The sequence below is a fragment of the Lepisma saccharinum genome, chromosome 27 (genome assembly GCF_977018435.1).
Source record: "Lepisma saccharinum chromosome 27, izLepSacc3.1, whole genome shotgun sequence".
In the NCBI taxonomy this organism is placed as follows: Eukaryota; Metazoa; Arthropoda; class Insecta; order Zygentoma; family Lepismatidae; genus Lepisma; species Lepisma saccharinum.
The window spans coordinates 15,896,994-15,919,576 of record NC_139255.1 but is presented as its reverse complement, the minus strand read 5'-3'; the positions used below and the strand labels follow the sequence as shown (position 1 = coordinate 15,919,576).

At 39.5% G+C, this 22,583-nt stretch overlaps 2 protein-coding genes across 2 annotated transcripts; both read right to left on the bottom strand.

Moving 5' to 3' along the window:
- Positions 1–8,726: 8,726 nt before the first annotated feature.
- LOC145980156 (uncharacterized) lies at positions 8,727–9,842 on the bottom strand. Its single transcript, XM_083113197.1, has one exon. It carries the CDS (start codon positions 9,840–9,842, stop codon positions 8,727–8,729), a length of 1,116 nt encoding a protein of 371 aa, XP_082969323.1.
- A 1-nt stretch (position 9,843) lies between these two features.
- LOC145980155 (uncharacterized) lies at positions 9,844–12,597 on the bottom strand. The gene has a single exon (XM_083113196.1). The coding sequence runs from the start codon at positions 12,595–12,597 to the stop codon at positions 9,844–9,846; it is 2,754 nt and encodes a 917-aa protein (XP_082969322.1).
- Between the last annotated feature and the right edge of the window lie 9,986 nt (positions 12,598–22,583).

Genomic DNA, 22,583 nt, shown 5'->3' with positions numbered 1-22,583 from the left:
AGAACAACGGATAAAACCTTTTATATGTTACTGGATTGCAGTAGAAACAAAAAAAAAAAGTAAAGTGTTCCCCTGTGCATAGCACAACGCCATGAAGGCGTATAGGGGGTGTGGGGGTAACGCCCACACTTTCATGATCCGGTCGTGAGTGGGGGTGATGTGATCAGCATCACGCCCCTGACCGCCTTTACCCCCCAGGGTTTCCCCCAGGTACCCATATTATTCGACGCTGGGTGGGCGCCGGGGCCGCTTCCACAGTTAGAAAAGTTCCCGGATTTGAACCGGCCGGGGATCGAACCCAGGACCTTTAGCATGGTAGTCAGACGCGTTACCGACTGAGCCACCGCGGATCTTTGCAGTAGAAACAACATAAAGAAATATGCAAGCATAGTAGCAATCTTTGGGCAACAACCGACCCTATGACTGGCCAGGTTGTAGCCTGTAGAAGCAGGGCCGGAACATGATTTCACCGGTAACTCAGCAAATTCCCAAAAGTGCCATACAGGGTTATTCGGTGAAATGTTTCAATTATTGCGTGGAGATATAGATGAGAGTTGCCGTGAAAGACAGATTAAGCATCTATTGAAATTAACTTAGTGATAGTGATGCTTTATGATAGTTCTCTTAACTCGGGAAAAGCATACCTCTATGTTTCCTCCAAACAAAAAATCCTGCGACGGCCTTGAATTAAATGGTTACTTAATCCTCGACAAGAATGTTTTTTGTGTTGTACAGGAGAAAGTTTCCCTTCTTTACTGGAATATATCCCTTGAAGAGTAAAAACCAATAACAGCAAAGCACTAACAAAAAAATGTTGTTAAGTAATACTTTGAATATTGAATTCCCATCCAGTCTTCTCGTAAGACGTCAAAAGATTCTCCACGAGTTGTCCATAGTTCTTTGCTCTCCTTTTCCGCAGAAAACTATGTCACACTTGTCGAAATGCAATCCATGCAGTTTACCCACCATCTCCAAAGAATTTCTTTCATGTTTTCATACGTTTCCTTAATGTCAACTACATGGACAACAGGAATTGAAGCTGGAGCATTACCTTTGTGCAGCAAGACTGCTTTAAGACAGAACTTGGAGGAATCAATAAAAAAAGTCTCCAGTCTTCAGTCTTATGTGATATATAAATATATGCAAAAAAAACTTTGTCATGGCATAGTCAGGTCCCCTTCGTTTCGAAAAATGGAAGAAATTATTTGTCTGTAGGGAGTAGTACGTTCACATCATCCGCCATGTGATTCCATTCCTGCAGCCATAAGGTCAACAATTCCGCTATATTCTTGGGAAGTTCTAAGCCAAGCGTCAAGTCAACCTTGCAGCAGGTTTTCGCATATGTAGATCCAAACGTGCGCGCAAGAATATAGTTCCACTGAGACGGGTTCTATTCCGACACAACTGCATACTTAAAGAAAACAGTTATTTAATTTGTAATATACAGACAAAAAAATACATCCATTAGCAGGTATGGACTTAATTGGTTGCAATCACTGTGCAGACGAACTTAGAACCGCAGATTCGCCAACTGCAATGTGTATTGCGTTGAAGAGACACTGAAACTTTAGAGCGAGTCGAGCGAGACTGAATGCGTTGCAGAGCGCGTGGAATAGGTGATACCAGTGTTGCACATCCCACTATTTTAACCCTATGTTTATTGTAGAGCGGCGAGAATGGCTGAATCTCCTGTTCAGCGCGCGGTTTTACCCGAATGTTATTTTGGGCTTCATCTGAAGGGAAATGCTCTTCAAAGTCAAGCAAGTTGTTTTAAATGCATAATCCTTCTTGAGGCAACAAGATCAAAGTAAAACAGGGCGTGAGGTGAATGTGCACACGAATTGTATCACGGGTCTTGAATGATTTGCGGTTTGAGTTTAGTAAGAGGAAACGATTGTTTGTTGTTTGACTACAAAATAATCTCCGCGGTATTAAAATATATTGCAGTGAGAAGAAACATGTTTATTATTTGGACGAGACGTCCTTCAACTCGGTGGGTGGGGGAAGGGGGAATAAAACATGGAAGAATACCACCATGCAAAACCACCGCCAGGGCTGAAGAAACCGACGATGAGGGGAAGGGGGAGGCTTATTGTTTCACCCACTGGCGGCAATGAAAGCTTTGTTGAAGGCGCATATTTACTGTTCCGCGCAAAGAAAGGGTGATTATCAGCAAGAAATGGACAGACCAAGATTTGAATCCTGGTTTAGTGAAGTGATTCATACATTGAAACCAGAGTAATAGCAGCAGACAATGCACCTGATTGTATATATCACCAATAACAAATCATGCTTTTTTGATGGTATATCTTGAATTGCGTGTGTCTTACAGGGACGGATGTATTGCGGACGAAGCAACCACGTTTTACATAAATGTATTTCTTTCTAAACCAAAAACAATAATTTGTCATTAAATTCAAGAGGGGCCTATTGTTGTTTACTTTTATCTCCGTTTATTTTTCGTTTTGCGTGCTCGAAACATACACACATGCTCTCATGTTTAGAAGTTATTTCGCTCTTACATTAATGACACATTTACTAAATCATATAGGCTATACGCAGAAAGTACTTTTAAAATTTTATGTTTCAGGAGACAAAGAGAAGCAAAAATACATTCCACTTGACATGCATGCGGGTTTTGATGTGTTGTGCGGTTGGCAATACTGTGGATTTTCTCAGTTTTTTTTTTATTTTAAAATTTTGGGTGCATCAGCACTAAGGCTATTTTGCACCCGTCACACTATATGGGGTCCAGCCCCTTACCATTACACATAACAACTCTAACGTTGCTTAAATAAAATTCATAAAATATTAAAATGTTTTGACTTTCGTTAAAAGCCGAGGCTGCAAAGAACACTCAGCACAAATAAGGACAAAACACAGGACAACACAAACAAAATTATACTGGCCATGGGGCCAGTCGCCAGAGCCTCGTTGGTCTGCAGTTAAGGGTGTACTACGTGCAAGTGAGGTTGACTATTGGGTGCACTATGTGGAAGGAACACCCCTTACGCCCCTGGATTTTCTCAGTGTCTGCGATGTAAGCAGCTCGGCGGTTGAGGAAAAACTGGCACGGAAGATTCTGAGATCAGTTCTCGCGCGGATTGATACACAAAACATGCTGCAAACTTAGCCTGACGCGCGGCTTAAGTCCCTAATTAGGTCATTTAATTCGGCCTGTTTTACCTTGTGGATTAAGGGATTCTTGTTGGGAAACCTGATGACAAGAGAGACCTGTAGGATGGCCAAGACGAAGATCGATGGACCTAAAGGAAATCGGAAAGGATGGAAAATATAGGATTGATCTTGCCCAGGATAAGGAGAGATGGATGCTTGTGTTGCTGCAGCCATAAACCTTTGGGTTTAAGAAGGTTAGAGAGTTAGTTTGTTAGTTTTCTTGTGGGATTCGCTACCAGCCAAAGGTGGTGATATTCTTTCCGGAATACATGACATGTCTGAATGGAGTGCTGTTGTTTGAATGCTGCGTTTCCAAACATCCACCAGTGTTGCCACTTTGCTACTCTGGAAACACTACACAACTGAATACAAACTGGGCAGTGTTGAAGGGATCTGAAACAGCAAAAGATGGTGTGATATGCTGAAATTACAAGTGCCAGACCGTCAGCATTGTTGGCATATGTACTCGAGTTGAGCTGAGTCGCTTCAAGGTGCCCCCTCTCCCTCCTCTGTTATACCAAAACGAAAGTCAATCGAACATTTTTAATGTCATTTCCGTGTTCTGCATGCTCAGATTAGTAAGGAATGGGTACTTTAATTTCTGTAACAAAATATGTATAGAACAGTGTTATTAATCTGATTTTTAGACGCATTAGAAACTCAGAAACCATGTGCTATTGGCTGTGCTCAAACGATTTTCCCAAGTGCTCCTATCTGAGAGAGATTTCATCCCACCTTGACTTAGGCTGCACTGAAATGACGGTCTTTGCGGCAGATGTTTCAATGCGGAAATCTGCTGCCTGTAGTGGCGGATTATAAATATTGTAGGTGTCAAGCAGCGCTCCGTCACAATCTGTCTCCGTTATAAAATGCCGGATGTCCGGCGGGGATCAATACAATAGCACTAAGGACTCCTTTGTCCTCGGGCGAGGAAAAAGACAGTACCATGAGATATCCAACATGTGACACTAATTTGATGATCCTTTGGAGGATGTGCTGAAGCTTGTGAATGGGGTTCAACATTCAAAACTTCCTTACTCCAGAAAGGTTCTTGGTCCAAACCAAATGATACATTGATTGACTTCTTGTTTTAAGTCTACTTTATTCACAAATACGCTAATCGGTACTAGAATTAGAGTTTAAAGTGGAATCCAAACCACTATGTACCTCCACCGGGTGTCGAACCTGGGAACCCTTGATTATCAGGCGACGAAGTTAGCAAGTTACCAGTACGCCATCGGGGAGGCTCGAAACGAATTGTTTCACAAAATGTAATCGAAACAGTTGTTCTAATTTTTCTTTTAGTTCACTGTGCAGACAATATAGCAAGTTTAGATTTGTGAGGTAGGATTTGAAAAAAATCCTTGGAAAAATATTTTCTAGAGATACATTGTTAAAGCTAGAATTTTCAGAAAAGCAGTTTTCTTCCAAGGTCTCCAAGAAAGTTATTCGTCTATCCTTTTTAAGAAACTGTTTACAACCTTTTCAAGTCCCCTTACAACTGCACTTGTAACCTTTCTCAGGGGTCTTTTTACATCCATTTCAACTCTCACCAAACATTTTACATTTGAGAATACATGGAAGGGTGTAAAACGCCCAGGCACCCAAAAAGCTAAATTTTCTCATTCATTCATTGGACGTAGAGAAGCTTATAAATGCTGTCATATATTGAAAACTACCAACTTGTAAACCAGACCTGTTATGAAAGCCATATAAAAATCTTGTTACTCATGTTTGAAATGAAAAATTGTATCAGACTGAATAATGTGTACTTAAGCTAATATATAAGCCCATATAAAACGAAGGTATATAAGTGAACCAGCAAATATATATATACAAGAACCACAAAATTCGCGGAACTGACGTTCCAAATTTAATGCAGTGGGGCATAAGCGCAAACCTTCGAAAGTATGCGAGTGGAAGAGAGCTTTTTCTTCGTATTTATCAGGTATGTTTTGAACGGGAAAAAAATTGTGGAAGCTAATTCCTGAAAAAGCTTTCGAAAGGCTAGGATTTTTTTAGAAATTCTAATGATACAAATCAGATGATATATTGTTTCTTACTACTTTACAAATACACTTCATTATTATGATATTTCTAAATTGGAAGAATTATAAATATGAGGGAGCAGGAAGGTGTTGTTATTTGATATGTTTAGGCAATAGACCAGACTTACATCATTCGGCTACAGACCTGCATCTTCACTGTAGACTAGAAAAGTTGCCTTCGAAACGTAAAGAAGAGCAAACCTTAGTTTTCATCCTGATTTTCTCAGATCGGTTCTATTACTTCCACATACAAATTCAATTGCTTCTCAATTCAGATCCGGCTGTTCATGCATGATGAACCAAGTAAAGGAATTCCAAACCGAAGGAAACGTCCTATCTCTGTATGCGCTCCTTCTTGTACCTGTTGTAATATTTATTAGTGATTCAACAATTTTTATTTTAGACGTTACTCTACATCGACATAATTTCTACTTTTCTATTATGTCCTTCAGATAATATTATTTTTGTCGTAAAATATATTGCATCTCTGCAAAATGATATAATCGCATCAACTTATTTAAACGATATTTTGAGTTAAAAATAATTGATTGAAGTAGTATCCTGTTCTCAGATTTCGTATCCTTCCAGAGAAGTATTACAAAATCAGAATGTCTTTGGAAATCAAATATTATTTAAAAATTGTTAGTGAAACAATTGGTAATGTTTCTAGTTTACTCTGTTTAGAACACGTCATCCATAACTCGTCATAATCTCTTTTGAAACTTGACAAATAAGTAATAAATACATATCTGTAAATTTTGCACTTGTCGATATGTAGTGATGACTTATTTCATCTTGTAACTACGAAGTCTAAATTTTTGTTTCGGTTGGAACGACATTCTGGTAGCCAAAGCTAAATTCTTGCCCATGGCTAACTAAATCTCTAGCACTCCTAAACTCATAGTTTTCTCTCCATAAACTCATGCGATGTATGTACTATAAAAGATAAACCGTTATTCACTTATCCTTGAACTATTTGTGTTACATGATGTGCTGAGATAAAGGGAATCACAAAAGCTAAGAATTTCATGGCTTAAGATTTTGGATTAAAGGGTTAAAATTTCCGGAGAAAAGTTTTCTACGTGTCCCATACGCCCAAGTAGCAACTGCTGAATAAAGCAGATTTTGATAAGTGAATATACGTATTAGATAAGTATCCAAGAAATTACATGAACCAATTAGCTTCTCTTAATTAAACGTAACTTTCAAAACTTCATCAACAACGTAGTATAAATATGAAACGAGCTTGTTAATTATGAAATAGTTCATTTTCCCTGTTGAAATTCTTCTCCACAGGTGCCAACCTTATGTCTTTGGAATTGGAATTTCATACAATGTTGATGATGAGTTGTTGTTTAAAGTCCACTTTATGCACAGTAAAGCTAATCGGGCCTAGACCTACAGCTTAAAGTGGGAACCTCCATGGGGTATCGAACTCGCGACCCCTTGCTTACAATGCGGCGACGCTACCACTGCGCCATCAAGGAGGGCCGTTGTGTGGTATTAGTTTTCCGATTGAGAGTCAGTTTTGCTGCCTGCTAAAGAAGGGTACAAGATCGAATGAAACTCCTTAATAGGCCTATAATATGTTGCTTTATTCCATGAATTATTGAATTCCTCCTACACCACCCTTCCTCCAAATATTTTAACCCCATAAATTATTCAACTGAGAGATAACGACACTAACCAAGCGACATGCCGCTCGTTCAGGGCAATTTTGGGGTACTATACGAGCAGATCCAGGTCCAAGGTCTCGATACAGGTTTTAGTCTCCTTCAACTACGCCATACTTCTCTATATCCATCCACAACATACACACATGTAGACTAAACTTTACTGCTAAACATGGCGTGAAGTGTAGGTGTGTGTGGTGTGAAGGTATGTGAGGGATGTGGAGGTTCTATCCCACATGCAGTAATGAATCTGTATCTGTCGGCCTCCATTCACAGTGCACAACGACTATTTTGACAAAATCCTCTTTTCCTGCTGACAGGGGGAAAGGATTGGCAGCTGTAGGCCTAATTGGCTGTTAGCAGCGGGTGACTGCCATAAAGGCGGTCCACGATCCGGGAGATACACCGGCAGAACTGTGGTAACAATCTCGACATTCGTGGAGGTGATGTGATTAGCAACACTCTCCGGCTACCTTTACCTCCCAGGGCTGCTCAAAGTATGCTGTTTATTAGAAGCTGGGTGCCAGCCGCTTAATGCAATATACTGCTAAAAAACTTCCCACTTGAAATCACACACTCCGGGAATCGAACCCGGGTTTTACAATTGGAATTATAAGGCACTATTGATTGGAACACCTCAAGCTTTTTATTTATCCTTCTCTCTCTCTCTCTCTCTCCCTCTCTCTCTATCTCTCTCTCTCTCTTTATTTCTTGTTGATATTATATCAAGATCATGAAGATATCATAAGGTATTTTCCCAGTATTAGGTGTTTGTATAGAATCTTAATATTAATTGGTCAATTCATCAAGATGCAGATTAATTAGAATTGAACAACTACTCAGTCTGAATTAACATTTGAAGTGAATGCATTGCTTTGAGACTCTAAGAAAGATACTCATATCAAATAGGTTTCGGAAGAAGCAGATTTTTCAACCGAAATCTCAGAAGCAAATCAGCTGAGTGCCACGGCATGGAGTTCTTGGTCTCTGCCTGGGCTACTTCCCTGAGGGGAAGCTGAAAGTCAATAACCCACTTTTAATACCACTTTTAACCTACAAAATGATTGAGTCCGGTCACTGGACCAAAATGAATGTTTTGTGTGTGACCACTGATGAACCAAAATGTGCTTGCCTGTTGGGCCGAGATGGGTCTGTCTAATTTGTACGATGCACGCCAAAGAAAATGATAGTACTTACTGCGTGTCGCTATCACAAACCCATACCTCTGGAGTGGAGGACCATATTGAAATCCATAAGGTGATTCGACTCGGATGATTGCAAATGACACTCACTGATAATAACGAAGATATATTGACTAAAACCAAAGATTACATGTATATACAAACTTGCTGCAATGCAACGCGATGGACGGAATGAAATTACCACGCACACTCGGCCATATTGTCTCGCGAACCGACTGAGCGTCACTCTCTCTCTCTCTGTTCGAGAGTAAACATAAAACAAAACTGAATTCCCCTGACATCTATTGTTACAAATATCAAACATATCAATTATGACTTGAGACATATTCCCCTCTCTTGGTCAAACAACGTTTGGCCAACTAAATTCACTTATCTCCGTCCTTATTGCACTGAGGGAGTGGAACTAGTCTGTGAATCGATCTCTTGAAGATCCCTGAAGCTGTATGCACTGTGGCCACTCGCACTAAGCCGTCTCTTCCTGACTGGACGCTTGTGACTCTTCCCAATTTCCACGATAGGGGAGGTAAGTGGTCGTCTTTGATGACAACTATCAAACCTTGTTTGAAGTTTTCTTGGACGCTCGTCCACTTGGAACGTTGCTGAAGACCGTTTAAATACTCCTTCGACTATCGCTGCCAAATGTTTTGATGAAAGCTTTGGAGTCTCTGCCATCTGGACAGTCGATTTCCTGGGAGGTCAGTGAGGTCTGGCTCGGGAAAGGAAGTAAGGGCTGAACCAATGAGAAAATGTCCAGGAGTGAGAGCACTTAAATCTTCTGGATCGTCGGATAAAACAGTCAGAAGCCTTGAATTTAGGCATGCTTCTATTTGGGTGAGCAAAGTTGCAAATTCCTCAAAATTCAATGTTGACTTTCCTACTACTCTAACTAAATGATACTTCATGCAGCGTATTCCACTCTCCCATATTCCTCCGAAATGTGGTGAGTTAGGTGCAGTGAAATTCCACTTGAAGGATTCAGAACTCGCGTACTCATGAATATTTTGTGCGAATTCCTGTGACGAAAATAAGTTATGTAGCTCTTTAAGTTCGTTTCTTGCCCCGACGAAATTCTTGCCATTGTCACTGTACAGATTGGCACATTTACCTCTACGAGATGTAAATCTTCGCAGGGCTGCGATAAATGCGTCTGTGGTGAGATCGGAGACGAGCTCTAAATGTATAGTCTTGGTGGCTAGACAAATGAATAAAGCCACGTATGATTTGCGATGAACCTTGCTGCGTGGCGAATCCGATTTCAACAGAAAAGGTCCGCAATAGTCTACACCAGAGTTGAGAAATAGTCTTGACGGTGTGACTCTAGGTGACGGAAGTTGACCCATGAGTTGCTTGGCCGTGGTTGCCTTCAACTTGTAACATGCGAGGCAATTGTGAATTACTTGCTTGATTGTACGCCTTGCTCGTACAATCCAGTATTGTTGCCTGAGGGATGACAACAATAACTGTGATCCTGCATGAAGCTGTCTCAAATGTTCCGCTTCTATGATAAGCTGTGTCAGGTGACCTTTCGAAAGTAGAATAATTTGATGTTTTGTTTCATAAGTCAAATTGCTATTCTTGAGTCTTCCTCCAACGCGAAGAAGGTTGTTGCTGTCCAAAAATGGGTGCAGGCTCTTCAATGTGCTGTTGGCTGAAACTTGTTGGTGCCGTTGAAGATCTTGAATTTCAGACTTGTAGCTTGATAGCTGAACAGTCTTGATGCATGAATGCAATGCTGATTGCATTTCATTTGTTGAAAGACTTCCTTTTACTGCAGTTATGTATGAATCGCTGACAGAAAGCTATCACTCGAGTTAATTTCGATAATTTGGAGAATCGTTCGATTGTTTGCTCAAGCGAATTCTGGCAAATTGATACTGCCGTTATGCTTGTTCCCTCCGGAATTTCTACTTTCCTTGGCTGCTGCTTAAGTGGCCAATGCTCTTCTGTACCTGTTAACCAATGTGGCCCATGCCACCATAAATGGCTATGTTGTATTGAAGTGGGTTCAATACCTCTTGAAATTATGTCGGCCGGGTTATCTGCTGAAGGAACATGTTTCCAATCGCTAATTTGCGTAATGTCTTGAATCTCTGCTACCCGGTTGGCTATAAAGGTTTTCCATCTGTTGGATGGTGCTGCTAACCATGCCAGTACAATTTGTGAGTCCGACCAGAGATGTATCTCGTCTACCTTCAGACGTAAAACTGGTGATACCTTGTGGACTAATCTTGCTAGGAGTAATTCTGCACATAATTCAAGTCGAGGTAATGTCACCTTCTTGACTGGCGCTACTCGTGATTTAGCACAAAGTAGATTTACTGCTGTTTCACCTTTGTGGTTAGTTGAATGCACATACAAACATGCACCGTAAGCATATTGAGATGCATCCGCAAATCCATGTATTTGGATATTTCTAACTCTTCCATTAATTAGAACAAAACGATTGACTTCGATGTGTTTAATTGCAGGGAGTTGTCTCCGCAACTGTTGCCATTTCTGATTCAAGTCTTGTGGAAGTTCTTCATCCCACTGAACAATGCATGTCCACAATTGTTGAAGAAATGATTTGTATGTAATAACAATTGGAGTGATGAGACCTAAAGGGTCAAATATTGACGCAACGACTGATGCTACCTGTCGTTTAGTGCTTGATATTTCGACGTTATTCGCTACTTCAGAAGCTTTGCTGTTGATCAGTAATTTATCTGCAATAGGATCCCAAGATAAGCCTAAAGTCTTCACTTCTGAATCGTGAAATTCGACTGGAAGCTTCATTTCACGCATGGCTGGTGGAACTGCTTCTAGCACTGTCGTGCTGTTCGAAAACCATTTACGCAAAGTAAATCCTCCACGCTGCCTAATGTTAATTAATTCTGCCTCAATCTGCAATGCTTCAGCTACGTCTTGTGCTCCGCTCACTACGTCATCAACTAACATGTCTTCCTTGATGATACTACTAATGCGAGGATGCCTGCTGATTTCGCTGTCTGCCAGTTGCTGTAAGCATCTAGTAGCTAGGAATGATGCCGAAGCTGTGCCATATGTAAGCGTTCGTAGCTCAAAAACTTCAATTGGATGCTTGTTGGAGCTTCTCCACAATATTCGCTGTAATGGATTGTCATCTTTTTGCACCTTAATCATTCTATACATTTTCTCTACATCTCCTGTGAATGCTATAGGATGTGTGCGAAATCTTGTCATGATGGAGAATAAATCTTGTTGTACGGTGGGCCCGACCATCAATATGTCATTGAGGCTCTTGCCACTTGTGGTTTTGGCCGATCCGTCGAAAACAACACGAACCTTGGTTGTGGAACTCTCTGGTTTGATTACTGCGTGATGTGGCAAATAGTAGGCTACCCTGTGGTCATGAGACATCGGTAATTGTCCTACAGGTACCGTGTGACCTAGCTCTTCATATTCATTCATGAATTCTGTGTAAGGAATCCTTAGTTCCGGTTGATGCTCAAGTCTTTTCTCTAATTGGAGAAATCTCTTGGTGGCATGTTGAAGTGAATCGCCCAATGCTTCTCGGCTTTCTTTGAGTGGAAGTCGAACGATGAATTTGCCTGTTTCGTCCATCACCGTGTTTTCACAATAGTGACGCTCACAGCTGATTTCTTCCTTTGTTCTATGCCTGGTATATATCTCCTCAAGGTCCCAAAATCGCTGAAGCTGTAGGTGGAGACTTTCTTCCGTTCGAAGGAAGCATGATATCGATGAATTGTTTCCACTGCATTGTCGTGAAATGCGTCCTGCGACTATCCATCCGAATACAGTGTTTTGTAGAATCGGCAAATCAACTGAACGTGTTATGCGATCAGGCTTGAGAATTTCGAAGAAGATCTGGGTGCCTATTAAAAGATCTATCTTTGCTGGCACATCAAATGTCGGATCTGCCAATGTTACATGTCTTGGTATTTTGATTGATGCTCGGTCGACTCGATGTGAAGGTATGTTGCTTGTGAGCCGCGGCAATATTGAGCATTCAATGTTGGAATGCCATGTGCTTATTCTAGATTGCAACTGAATATCAACCTTGAAATTTGCTTGCGACTCAGCATTGTTTATGCTTTGAATCGGTAAATGCTGAGGATGTTTCTTCAGTTTGAGACGCTGAACCAACTCTCCAGACGCAAAGTGGCTCTGGGATCCACTGTCTAGCAAGGCTGTACAGTATATCCATTGACCTGCATGATTCTTGACCTTTACTACTGCCGTGGAAAGTAACACGCGTGATGTATGATGCCCTTTGAGTGCACAATAAGAAGCTTGTGGAGTTTGATATTGATTCTCATTTTGCGTTGCTTGAGAATTTTCATTCTTGCCTTCTTCCGTAGATTCTGTGCTGGAAAATGACGTTCTTGATATACCATCATTATGCAACAATGTGTTATGTTTGCTTGAACATTTTTTACACGAACCTGCCTTGCATAGACGCAGTATATGATTTGGATAAGCAGTTCGTGCAGAGTTTATTCCTTCTAACACAATCATACTTCTGTTTGTTAGTCGCGGCGATGAATGATGCACACCTAAAGAGAGCATGCTGCTCTTTACAAAAGAAACAAGAGTTCGCACTAGTGGTACTAATGAAAGATTTCGAAAAACCCTTGTTTGATCTTACATTGTAATGTTGAGGTTTGATTGATTGCTTATTTACTTCACTTGGTGCGGGCTGAATGCTTTCCAGCGCTTGACATCGTCTTTCCAAAAACGAAAAGAAATCCTCCATGCTGACAAAATCTGTTTCGCTATTTTGCAGTTCTACGCTTTCCTAGTTCCTGAATCTAGCTTAGACACAAAATGCTGAGTGAGTAACATGTCCGCCAAAGGTACATCTGTGTAAAACGCATTTACTGCATTCAAGTTGCTTGTCGCACATCCCACAAAGGAACGCAATTCCTGAGCACTTTCCTTGCTAACTGCCTTGATGTGCAATATTTCATGAATGCACGACGATGCGATTAGCATCTTGTTTGAATATCTACTCACTAACAACTTCCAGGCAACTGCGTAGTTTGCCTCCGTGATGGGTAAGTTTTGAATGAGCTTGTACGCCTCGCCCTTGAGCGACGAACGTAGATACTGAAACTTCTGAATGGAAGCGATGTCTTTGTTATTGTGTATTAAGGACGTGAAAGTGTCTTCATAGGACAACCAGTGCCGATAATCACCCTCAAACGTTGGCAATTCTATTGTAGGAGGTTTGAGCCGGGTTGCTGTGACATGCGATGTGTTGACAGCATCATGCTCCGCTTGAACCTTATCATGCTGCGATAATAAAGCTTGCATCCGGGCACTCAACTTGTAGTACGCCGTTTCCAATTCGTCTCTGACGTCATCCTGCGATGAACCAGTTTCAGCTTCTAACTGATCTTGCACTTGCTCAATGTCCACCCAAATGCGAGACAATGCATTGAAACGAGTACGCACTTCTTGAATGTTTCCTTCACTTTCACTGAATTGATTGACGAAAGTTTCCATTCGAGTGATTTTTCCTTTTAATGTCCCTCGTTGTCTAACGAGACGCTGCTGCACTTCGCTCTCACTCATTTTTATGAAGAACACGAAAGGTTAAAGGGATTAAATGCAAGGAAATGAGTCAGACAAAGTAAAATATACTTACCGACCTCCTGCGCCGTTGTCGTGAAGAAAATGATACATGAAAAGTATCGTCGAGCTGTTTACAATCCTTTGCTGCGAACGACAATAGAGCTGCATTGTTGGCAATATGGCTGCTGTAAGAAACTGTTGTTTCCGCACTGCACTAGCACTTGACCTTGAACTTGAACAGAATGTCACGTAGCTGAAACATCCGGCCCGGAGGACCAAAATGATTGAGTCCGGTCACTGGACCAAAATGAATGTTTTGTGTGTGACCACTGATGAACCAAAATGTGCTTGCCTGTTGGGCCGAGATGGGTCTGTCTAATTTGTACGATGCACGCCAAAGAAAATGATAGTACTTACTGCGTGTCGCTATCACAAACCCATACCTCTGGAGTGGAGGACCATATTGAAATCCATAAGGTGATTCGACTCGGATGATTGCAAATGACACTCACTGATAATAACGAAGATATATTAACTAAAACCAAAGATTACATGTATATACAAACTTGCTGCAATGCAACGCGATGGACGGAATGAAATTACCACGCACACTCGGCCATATTGTCTCGCGAACCGACTGTGCGTCACTCTCTCTCTCTCTGTTCGAGAGTAAACATAAAACAAAACTGAATTCCCCTGACATCTATTGTTACAAATATCAAACATATCAATTATGACTTGAGACAATGCAGATTAATTAGAATTGAACAACTACTCAGTCTGAATTAACATTTGAAGTGAATGCATTTCTTTGAGACTCTAAGAAAGATACTCATATCAAATAGGATAACCTCATTTCAGGATTTTCTTTCGACATCGAACCCTTCCAATTACATTCCGTTCTATGAAAATGAATTACGAAATTACAGACACCTACTTATGTTCATTGAGAGGGAAGGAAGTAATAAATTAATGAGTGCCCTTGAGGGTGGAGGGTTTCGGAAGAAGCAGATTTTTTCCCCGAAATCTCAGAAGCAAATCAGCTGAGTGCCACGGCATGGAGTTCTTGGTCTCTGCCTGGGCTACTTCCCTGAGGGGAAGCTGAAAGTCAATAACCCACTTTTAATACCACTTTTAACCTAGTTCGGTTACTTCAAATGTTTGTTGACATTTTCCTCATTATCAATATAAATCAAACCTTTACCACGGAATTTAAAATTCTATCCTCCTCCTCAATTAATAATCTCTCACGTACTAAGTCAATGTATATTCATTACGTGGCTTTCAGAGTGTCAGTATATACAGCGCCTCAGCATAGGAGAGGTTCGATGTTTTACCCATCATCTTGAAAGTGATCGACGGACTTCGTTCAAATGCAGTCATCTAATGCATGTGGCTGCTAGGATACTTTTCACCTAAAAATATGTGCATTAACTTAGTTACAATGGTCACAATACAACTTGTTCCCAAATCAATAGCTAGCACATTCAAAAATATTCACATTACAAATGTTAAAATATTTAAGCGTACTTTGAGTGACATGTAAAGTATCTGTCAGTTTCTCTTCTAAATATTCTAAAGTAGATAAGTATAGTCTGTTCTAGTAGTCCGTGGAACAAAGCTGCGAATAACGGCAGAGAAGGGGAGAAAGAGAATGGGCGGAACAACGCAGTATACATTGCTGCAAATGACTAGAAGCTGCAGCTACGTTTGGCCCTTCATGCACTTCTCCCCTCTCACACGTTCATTAGTCGAGCCCTCTTGTAGTACCTACTTCTTGTTCAGATGACCTGTTTTCGTTAGATTGCTCCACAGGCTCTTGTGACAGACTATGTTCTACACAGAAACTGGAAAATAATGATCTGAATTTAGAGCATCCAGAATATAGAAATACGGCTTTTCTCTTCCATCAGCTTCAATGATCTAACTTGAATACAGTAGGAAAGGATTCCATAGAGATATTGTGATCAAACAATTGCCTACACGGTCTCTCAGCTCCTTCTGTCGAATTTACTCGTGAATTTTATCTTATTCCAATTTGTGAATTATGAGGCAATTTCGTATTTGTTCGATATGAATAAAGTTGTGACATAATATTCAGACACATTCATCGATCAATAGTGTGTCTAGGACTGGTGGATAATCTCCGATTGCCTTCTTTCAGCGTAATGAATATTCCTACTTGTAGAGCATATCCAGAATTTATTTGTTCGAAAAGAATGTAGGTTTCATTTTGGTCTTGAAATCTTAGTACTTTTTGTACTTTTAAGGTTATTTTCTTGCTGGAACTTCTTTTAAGCTGATATTCCATTTTTTTAGTTTACACGTCTTTGTTCGTCACAAGCTCCAGATCATAAATATTCAATGCGTGAATATGCATTGAAGTTGAGAGGGAGGTGATTCAATTTATGGATTGATTTAGTTTCTATTTTATATCACTCTTCTTCAACTTTCGGCTAATCGCGACAATGAGGATGAATGATGATGATATGGATGAAGCAATATTGACAAACAAAACAGGAGCACCAAAGAAGATTATGCACACGCCATAAACTCGCTAGTCTGTTAAATGCAGTCCAGGGTGTAATACATGGAAGCAAGGAGGTATAAGTGAGGTTCAAACTTGGATGCTTAGGAACAAGTCACCCCTTACATCTCTTAATGAAAGGATATTTGCAATTATCTTTGTGGAAACGTAAGATAGTCTCGAATTTAATTGCATTAATACAAGTGTTTTGTATGATTAGTTTAAGAAATGTCACGGTGAAAAAGAGTCTACAGGAGACACATACGTTTGCTCTCTTTTTTCAAAAGACAGATGAACTCTAATTTTATAAAAGCAAGATAATATGAACATGATACTCGATAGCATGCACTTGATGTAATTAAAAGTAAGGAAAATCTTTCTCAGTTCTTTCCTAAATCAAACCAATCAAAATATTTAAGACTTGAAACAAGTATTTTTGTGGTAAAGTATAACGTTTCACAATTCAAGTTCTCAAACTTTTACAACGTTCTGGCATACTTCATACTTGTTATCATTTTATACTTTCAACTAAAAACAATAACCTATCGTAATCAAGAAACCTGAGTCCCATGATGTATAGGCTGCTCCAAAATGATGTGAACGATTTCAAATCTTTAAATTTTTTTATTTTTCGTCCAAATTGCTTTAAATTTTACATTTAATTCCTAAAAGAATCCACGTTTTTTTTTATAAAATTTTGAACACAGTATCTAACAAATGTTCTATGTGAGCCCACTTTGTTCCCCTGCATACACCAATTAGGTAATCCAATTCCACCCAGACCCGTTTCAACATGTCTGCATCAATAGTTTGTACTGCAGCAGTAATGCGCTCTTTCAGTTCATTGACATCTGCGGGTAGAGGATGTTTGTACACAATGTCTTTTAGATGTTCCCACTAAAAAAAAAATCACAGTGGGTTAAATCCGAGGATCTTGGTGGCCAACGTAGTAACTGTTGATCATTTTTAGTAGATCGCCTAATCCAGCGGTCTGGCAGTATGTTATTAAGGTAATTTCGAACATGGCGATGAAAGCGGCATGGGGTTCCATCCAGTTGATAGATGAAGTTTTCACTGTCACGTTCAAGCTGCGGCATAAGCCATGTAGTAAGCATGTGTTGGAATGTTTGTCCAGTCACAGGACCGTACACGTTGGTATATGAAATGACGCAAAACACATGAGTCTTCGGTGAATCACGCACAACTTCAACGATTTGACGAGGATTCTTAGTCCCCCAGATGCGAACATTTTGCTTGTTCACTCTTCCTGTCACATGGAACGTAGCCTCATAACTGAAACAAAGTTTGTCAATAAAATCATCATCACTACTGCATAACTCTAGAAATGACTCACAAATTTTTTTGCGGGACGTGTGATCATTAGGTGTTAAATGTAGTAACAACTGCACTCGATAGGGGTACGTCTTTAAACGCCTACGCACTACGCGCCAAACAGTTGCTCGAGGCATTGTTAGCTCTTGACTCACTTTCCTTGTAGACTTTTTGGGGGCTGTATTGAAAACTAGCTCGAACTCTCTCGACATCTGCCTCAGACGTGGACCATCTACCAGACGATTTTCCTTTGCAAATGCATCAGTTGTCTTGAATTTATCATACCAGTTACGTATAGAGTTCTTGAATGGTGGTTCTTTACGAAATTTCATACGAAACTCACGCTGATCACTGACAACAGACCGACAAACGTGAAACTGTAGGACGCAAAAAGCTTTCTCTTCACCACAGGCAGCCATCTTGGAACTTATCACCCTGCCACCTAGTGGAGAAATTTGAAACTACTGCGACCGTTGCAAACAAAACTCGAGGATATGGTTGAAAGTATTTACATAGAACTTTAATTGTTGATTAAGTTTTATCCCTCCTAGAACGGTTTCTTATCGTTCAATCCATTTTGAAGCACGCAGACTTAGGTATTTTAGCATTATCTGACATCATCAGAAATAGGCTAAAATGTTTCGAAAAAACTACCAACCATATGCTTAAAAAGTTTGAAAAATAACAAGAACTACTATATTTTGTCCAACTAGGAAATATCACAGCATATAAATCAGAATAACATCACTGTGGAACGATTTCTGTATAAATTACATTTATGAAAATAATTTCAGTCAACAAATATAAGAATTAGTTGTCTGACGTAATCAACTTCTAGAGAAAGTAAACTACAATTTCTTGAAATGAGGTTTCAAGTGTAAACTAGCCAAAATGTTCCAAGCCAAGTGGAATGTTCTTGTTAGTGATTTTCACTCCTGTTGTAGCCCAATATGGTGCTGCCGGATATCACAGAGCGGATGGGTTTTCTGCAACAGTGTAAACTTTTTTCCTGGTCAGAGGCTATATCTCGGCTGCGTGTTATGAATCCAAATGAGAGGCCACCGAAAGGAACCTTTTCTCTTCTCGGTTTGGGACGTATAATCCCAAAGATTGTTGCCACGTCCCTGAGGTGTGCTCTTTCCGTCGCAGGCCACAAAACAAACTTCCCCTGTTTGCTGAAAATACATTAAGTATCCTGCATTTTTAGCACAGAGAAATGTAGGTTGCTAATCAACAGTTTGAAAGAAAATCAACGTGTCCAGTGCCTCTTCCGTCCATGTCATGTTATGATTTGTAATACAAAAATACATACATAAATACAGAGTGTGCGCAATAAACCTCTGTCGCTTTGAAATTTAATGTGTTTCTAAGGTAATGTTTTAGTAACGAGAGGGGGAGGAGATGTCAACAGCTGGTGACACCACGTTAGTTTGACAAACACGCCAAAATCTATCGTTACCTCAAGGAAACAGGAAGTAGAGCATGTCATTTAATTATTAAGAATGGAATCATATTTTCCTGCTGAAGGAAATCTTGCCGTACATATGGTGTACCGAGCCTAGTATTGCATTAATGAATTTGAACGTTTGTAAAAATATTAGGCAGACTAGAAATTAAATTTAACAGAGAAACCAAGCACACGAGAAAAGGGAACAGAGAGAGAGAGAGAGAGAGAGAGAGAGAGGGGGGGGGAGAAAGTATTTTTCCCTTTTCTTTCTCTCTCTCTCTCTCTTTAAATTTTCCCTCTCTCTCTCTCTCTCTTCATTTTCCCTCTTTTGATAATTCTCTCAATTTCTCTTCCCTTCTTCCTCTCTCCCTGCCTGTTCCATCTAGTGTCCTTCTCTCTTACTGTTTTCTCCCTTTATCTCCCTCACTCTTCGCTCTTCTTCTCTCTCTTTCTCTCTATCTCTCTCTCTCTCACACACACACACCCTCTATGTATTCTCGCGTCTGCTCTCACTCTCTCTGAACATATTTATTTTTATTTCTCCCTTACCTCTCACCCCCTCCCCCTCTCTCTAAATAGAGAGGGTGGAAACAGAAAGGAATCCGAGTTACAACTATTCTGATGCTTGCATGAGGAACTTGATGTAGGCAAAATACATTCGCACACTAATGGCCTGTATAATTAAAAATAAACAAAGTGTAGGGCTTCTAAGGTTTTATAGATCTAAATATTGAAGTCTAAAACAAGTGTTGCCTTCTAATCAACGAGGAAGAACAAGTACAGAGTGGCTGATGCGAACCAGAACAATATATATTTTTTCAGAAACAAGTTGATGCTCCTTCCTACTGACGTCGGAACGCTCAGCTACATGATTTATTACTTGACATAATTCCTGTTGCTCCTTTTGGAGCATAGGGCATCAGTGAAACTTCTCTATCTGGTCTTGTGGACATACTACTTCTCAATTTTATTCATTGATTGTCCCATTTCCAAGGCTTCTTCTTCAGTTGATATTTTCCACGTCTTCCTAGGTCGGCCACGTCTTCAGTTTACGTAAGAATTCCAATTTAATGCAGATTTCTGTATGGATTCAGCAGGTTTCCGAAGAGTGTGTCCAATCCATTTGTACTTCCTTTTTTATTTGGATATAAATTGGTTGTTAGTTGGTGACTTCCCATAGATCTTCAATCGTTATTATGCCATGCCATTTTATATTTATTATACGCTGTAGGCAGCTATTAACAAAAGTTTGCAGCCTATGTATAATCTGCTGATTCACTCTCCATTTCTCTCAACAATAAAGCAGGACCGACTTAACAACTGCTTGTATTTCTGGAGATATTCTTATTTTTCCATATTGGGTATAGTTGCAAAAACGCTCCGTTTGCTTTTTTTAATTCTACTTTGCACATCTTTATCTACTCCACCATTTAGAGTGACTACACTTGCCAGATATACAAATTAATCGACCTGTTCTATCTCAATGTTCTAGAGTTCTAGCCTTTCCTAATTTTTGTTATTTACCTTCATGTATTTTGTTTCATTTGCATGGAAATGTAATCCAGGTCTTGTTGCTTCCTCTTCAAGTTGCTTTAGTTTTGCATCCATGTCTTTGAATTTTTGTGCTAGGAGGCAAACACATCGTCAGCAAATTCCAAGTCCTCTAACTTATCAGGTATACCCCATTGCATACCTATTTTTCTTCCTTCTGTCACTCTTCTCATCACTCTATCCAAACCAATAAAAATATGGATGGTGAGAGAATACAACACGTCTATATGCTCTGTAAGTTTGCTTTTATATACGTATAACCCGACATTTGAATCCATCATATGTGTCTTTGATAAGCTAAGTGTCAGAATCTTCCTTGGGATACAATATTGTTCTAGTGATTTCCGCATAAACTTTCTCTTCAATGAGTCGAATCTATTATCAAAATCAATACATGTCAGGTAAAGGGCAGTCTGCCACTCTGCGTTGTGTTCAAGGATAATTCTTAATGAATTTATGAGGTATACACATCTACAAAGTTGGCGAGAAACGAACGGTACGGTAGCAGTAATTGTATGGAATAAACGATCATTTACGTGGAAATTAATTCAATAATTTTAAAATAAATAAAGCCTATAACAAACATAATCCAGCTCAAATAAACCAAAACGTAAGGTTTAATATTGTATGCATTTAGTTTTAAATCAGATATGACGTTACTGTACGTTATTTACCTTGGTGTACAAAAATATTACGTTACATAGTAATGTATTCCATTTGAATTATGTTGTAGACAATTGTTTTCTCGTATTCTGTTACATTAGATTTTTTAAATGTTTCTGAATATTTTTCAACTCTAATATCTAATCTGAAATCGGTTTTTATGTACGTGCTACAGTTATCATGTAATTTGAAAAGTTTACTTTTGCAAAAATGAACAACCATTTATACTTGGGATAGGTTGACGACGATGTTTATATCTACCATAAGCTCAGATTAAATACATACTTTTCTATTTTTCGTATAAGATTATGGCTTCTTCAAGCAAACATAAGAAACCAGCTGAGTTATTAACCACCGGGCTGCAAGAAAAATATATACTCATTGTGTCTCCACCGGATATCGAACCGTGGAGCAACATGTTGTGAAGGGACATGTGGGTGTGTGAAGGTAGGACTCGCCCGCTTTCAGAATTTGAAAATTGAACAATTGAATAGAATGTTAGAATTTGAAAATTGAACAATTGAATAGAATGTTAGAATTTGAAAATTGAACAATTGCATAGAATGTTAATAATACATTTTCGAACAAGGAATTAGATTCCTTGCTACTCTCTATCTAGCTTAATCTTCGAATTATAGTCCTTTGGAAAAAGTGTCCTTTTCTAAGAAAAGAAAGTCTAGATTTTAGTCCCAAAAGGCAGTAGAAATCGAAATGTTGAAAAACATTGGCGCAAACCAAACCTATTCTTGAACATTCATTAAAATCCGTCCAAATACCTGTGTGATTTAATGTACTTTAATGTATTTTAGAACTTCAGTTTTATTTTCGATATTGTACACCATTTTCTGTCACTTATGGCTAATCGCGACAGTGAGGATGAGTGGTGAGAAGATGAAAATGATGCAACAACATATACACACAACAGCCATACCGAACTTTGGAACTTACATGGTGAGATCGGTCGATCGCTGACGTTCTTGGCAACGGAGACGTCTGCGATTTAACTTGAAATTAATTTGACTAATTCCGAAGATGAGGATGAGTGGTGATAAGATGATATCGAATACGGACAATCACAAATATATACATGTGCAACAACACAACACGAACCCCACAGAGCATTATACTTTCAATGAGTAAAAACGCCAGAGCTTAAATAGTCTGCAATAAACAGTCCAGGGTGTACTACATGAGTGTGTGGAAGATAGTAACGTGATTTATAACTCGTTTTTTGTGTTAAGTCCCTAATTAAACATAAAACGTGCAAAACTCTTATTCTGTAGGAAATCTTATTTTAAATATACATGTAGAACAAGGTCTGAAAAAGTTATATAATTCTTTCTCTGCCTTGGGTAATAATCACGCCAAAAATAACATTAGCAGATCATGAAGCAAGCTACTGGGCGA

Coding starts and splice junctions, on each gene's coding strand:
- LOC145980156 (XM_083113197.1), bottom strand. CDS start 9,842: ATGCAATCAGCATTGCATTCATGCATCAAGACTGTTCAGCTATCAAGC.
- LOC145980155 (XM_083113196.1), bottom strand. CDS start 12,597: ATGATTGTGTTAGAAGGAATAAACTCTGCACGAACTGCTTATCCAAAT.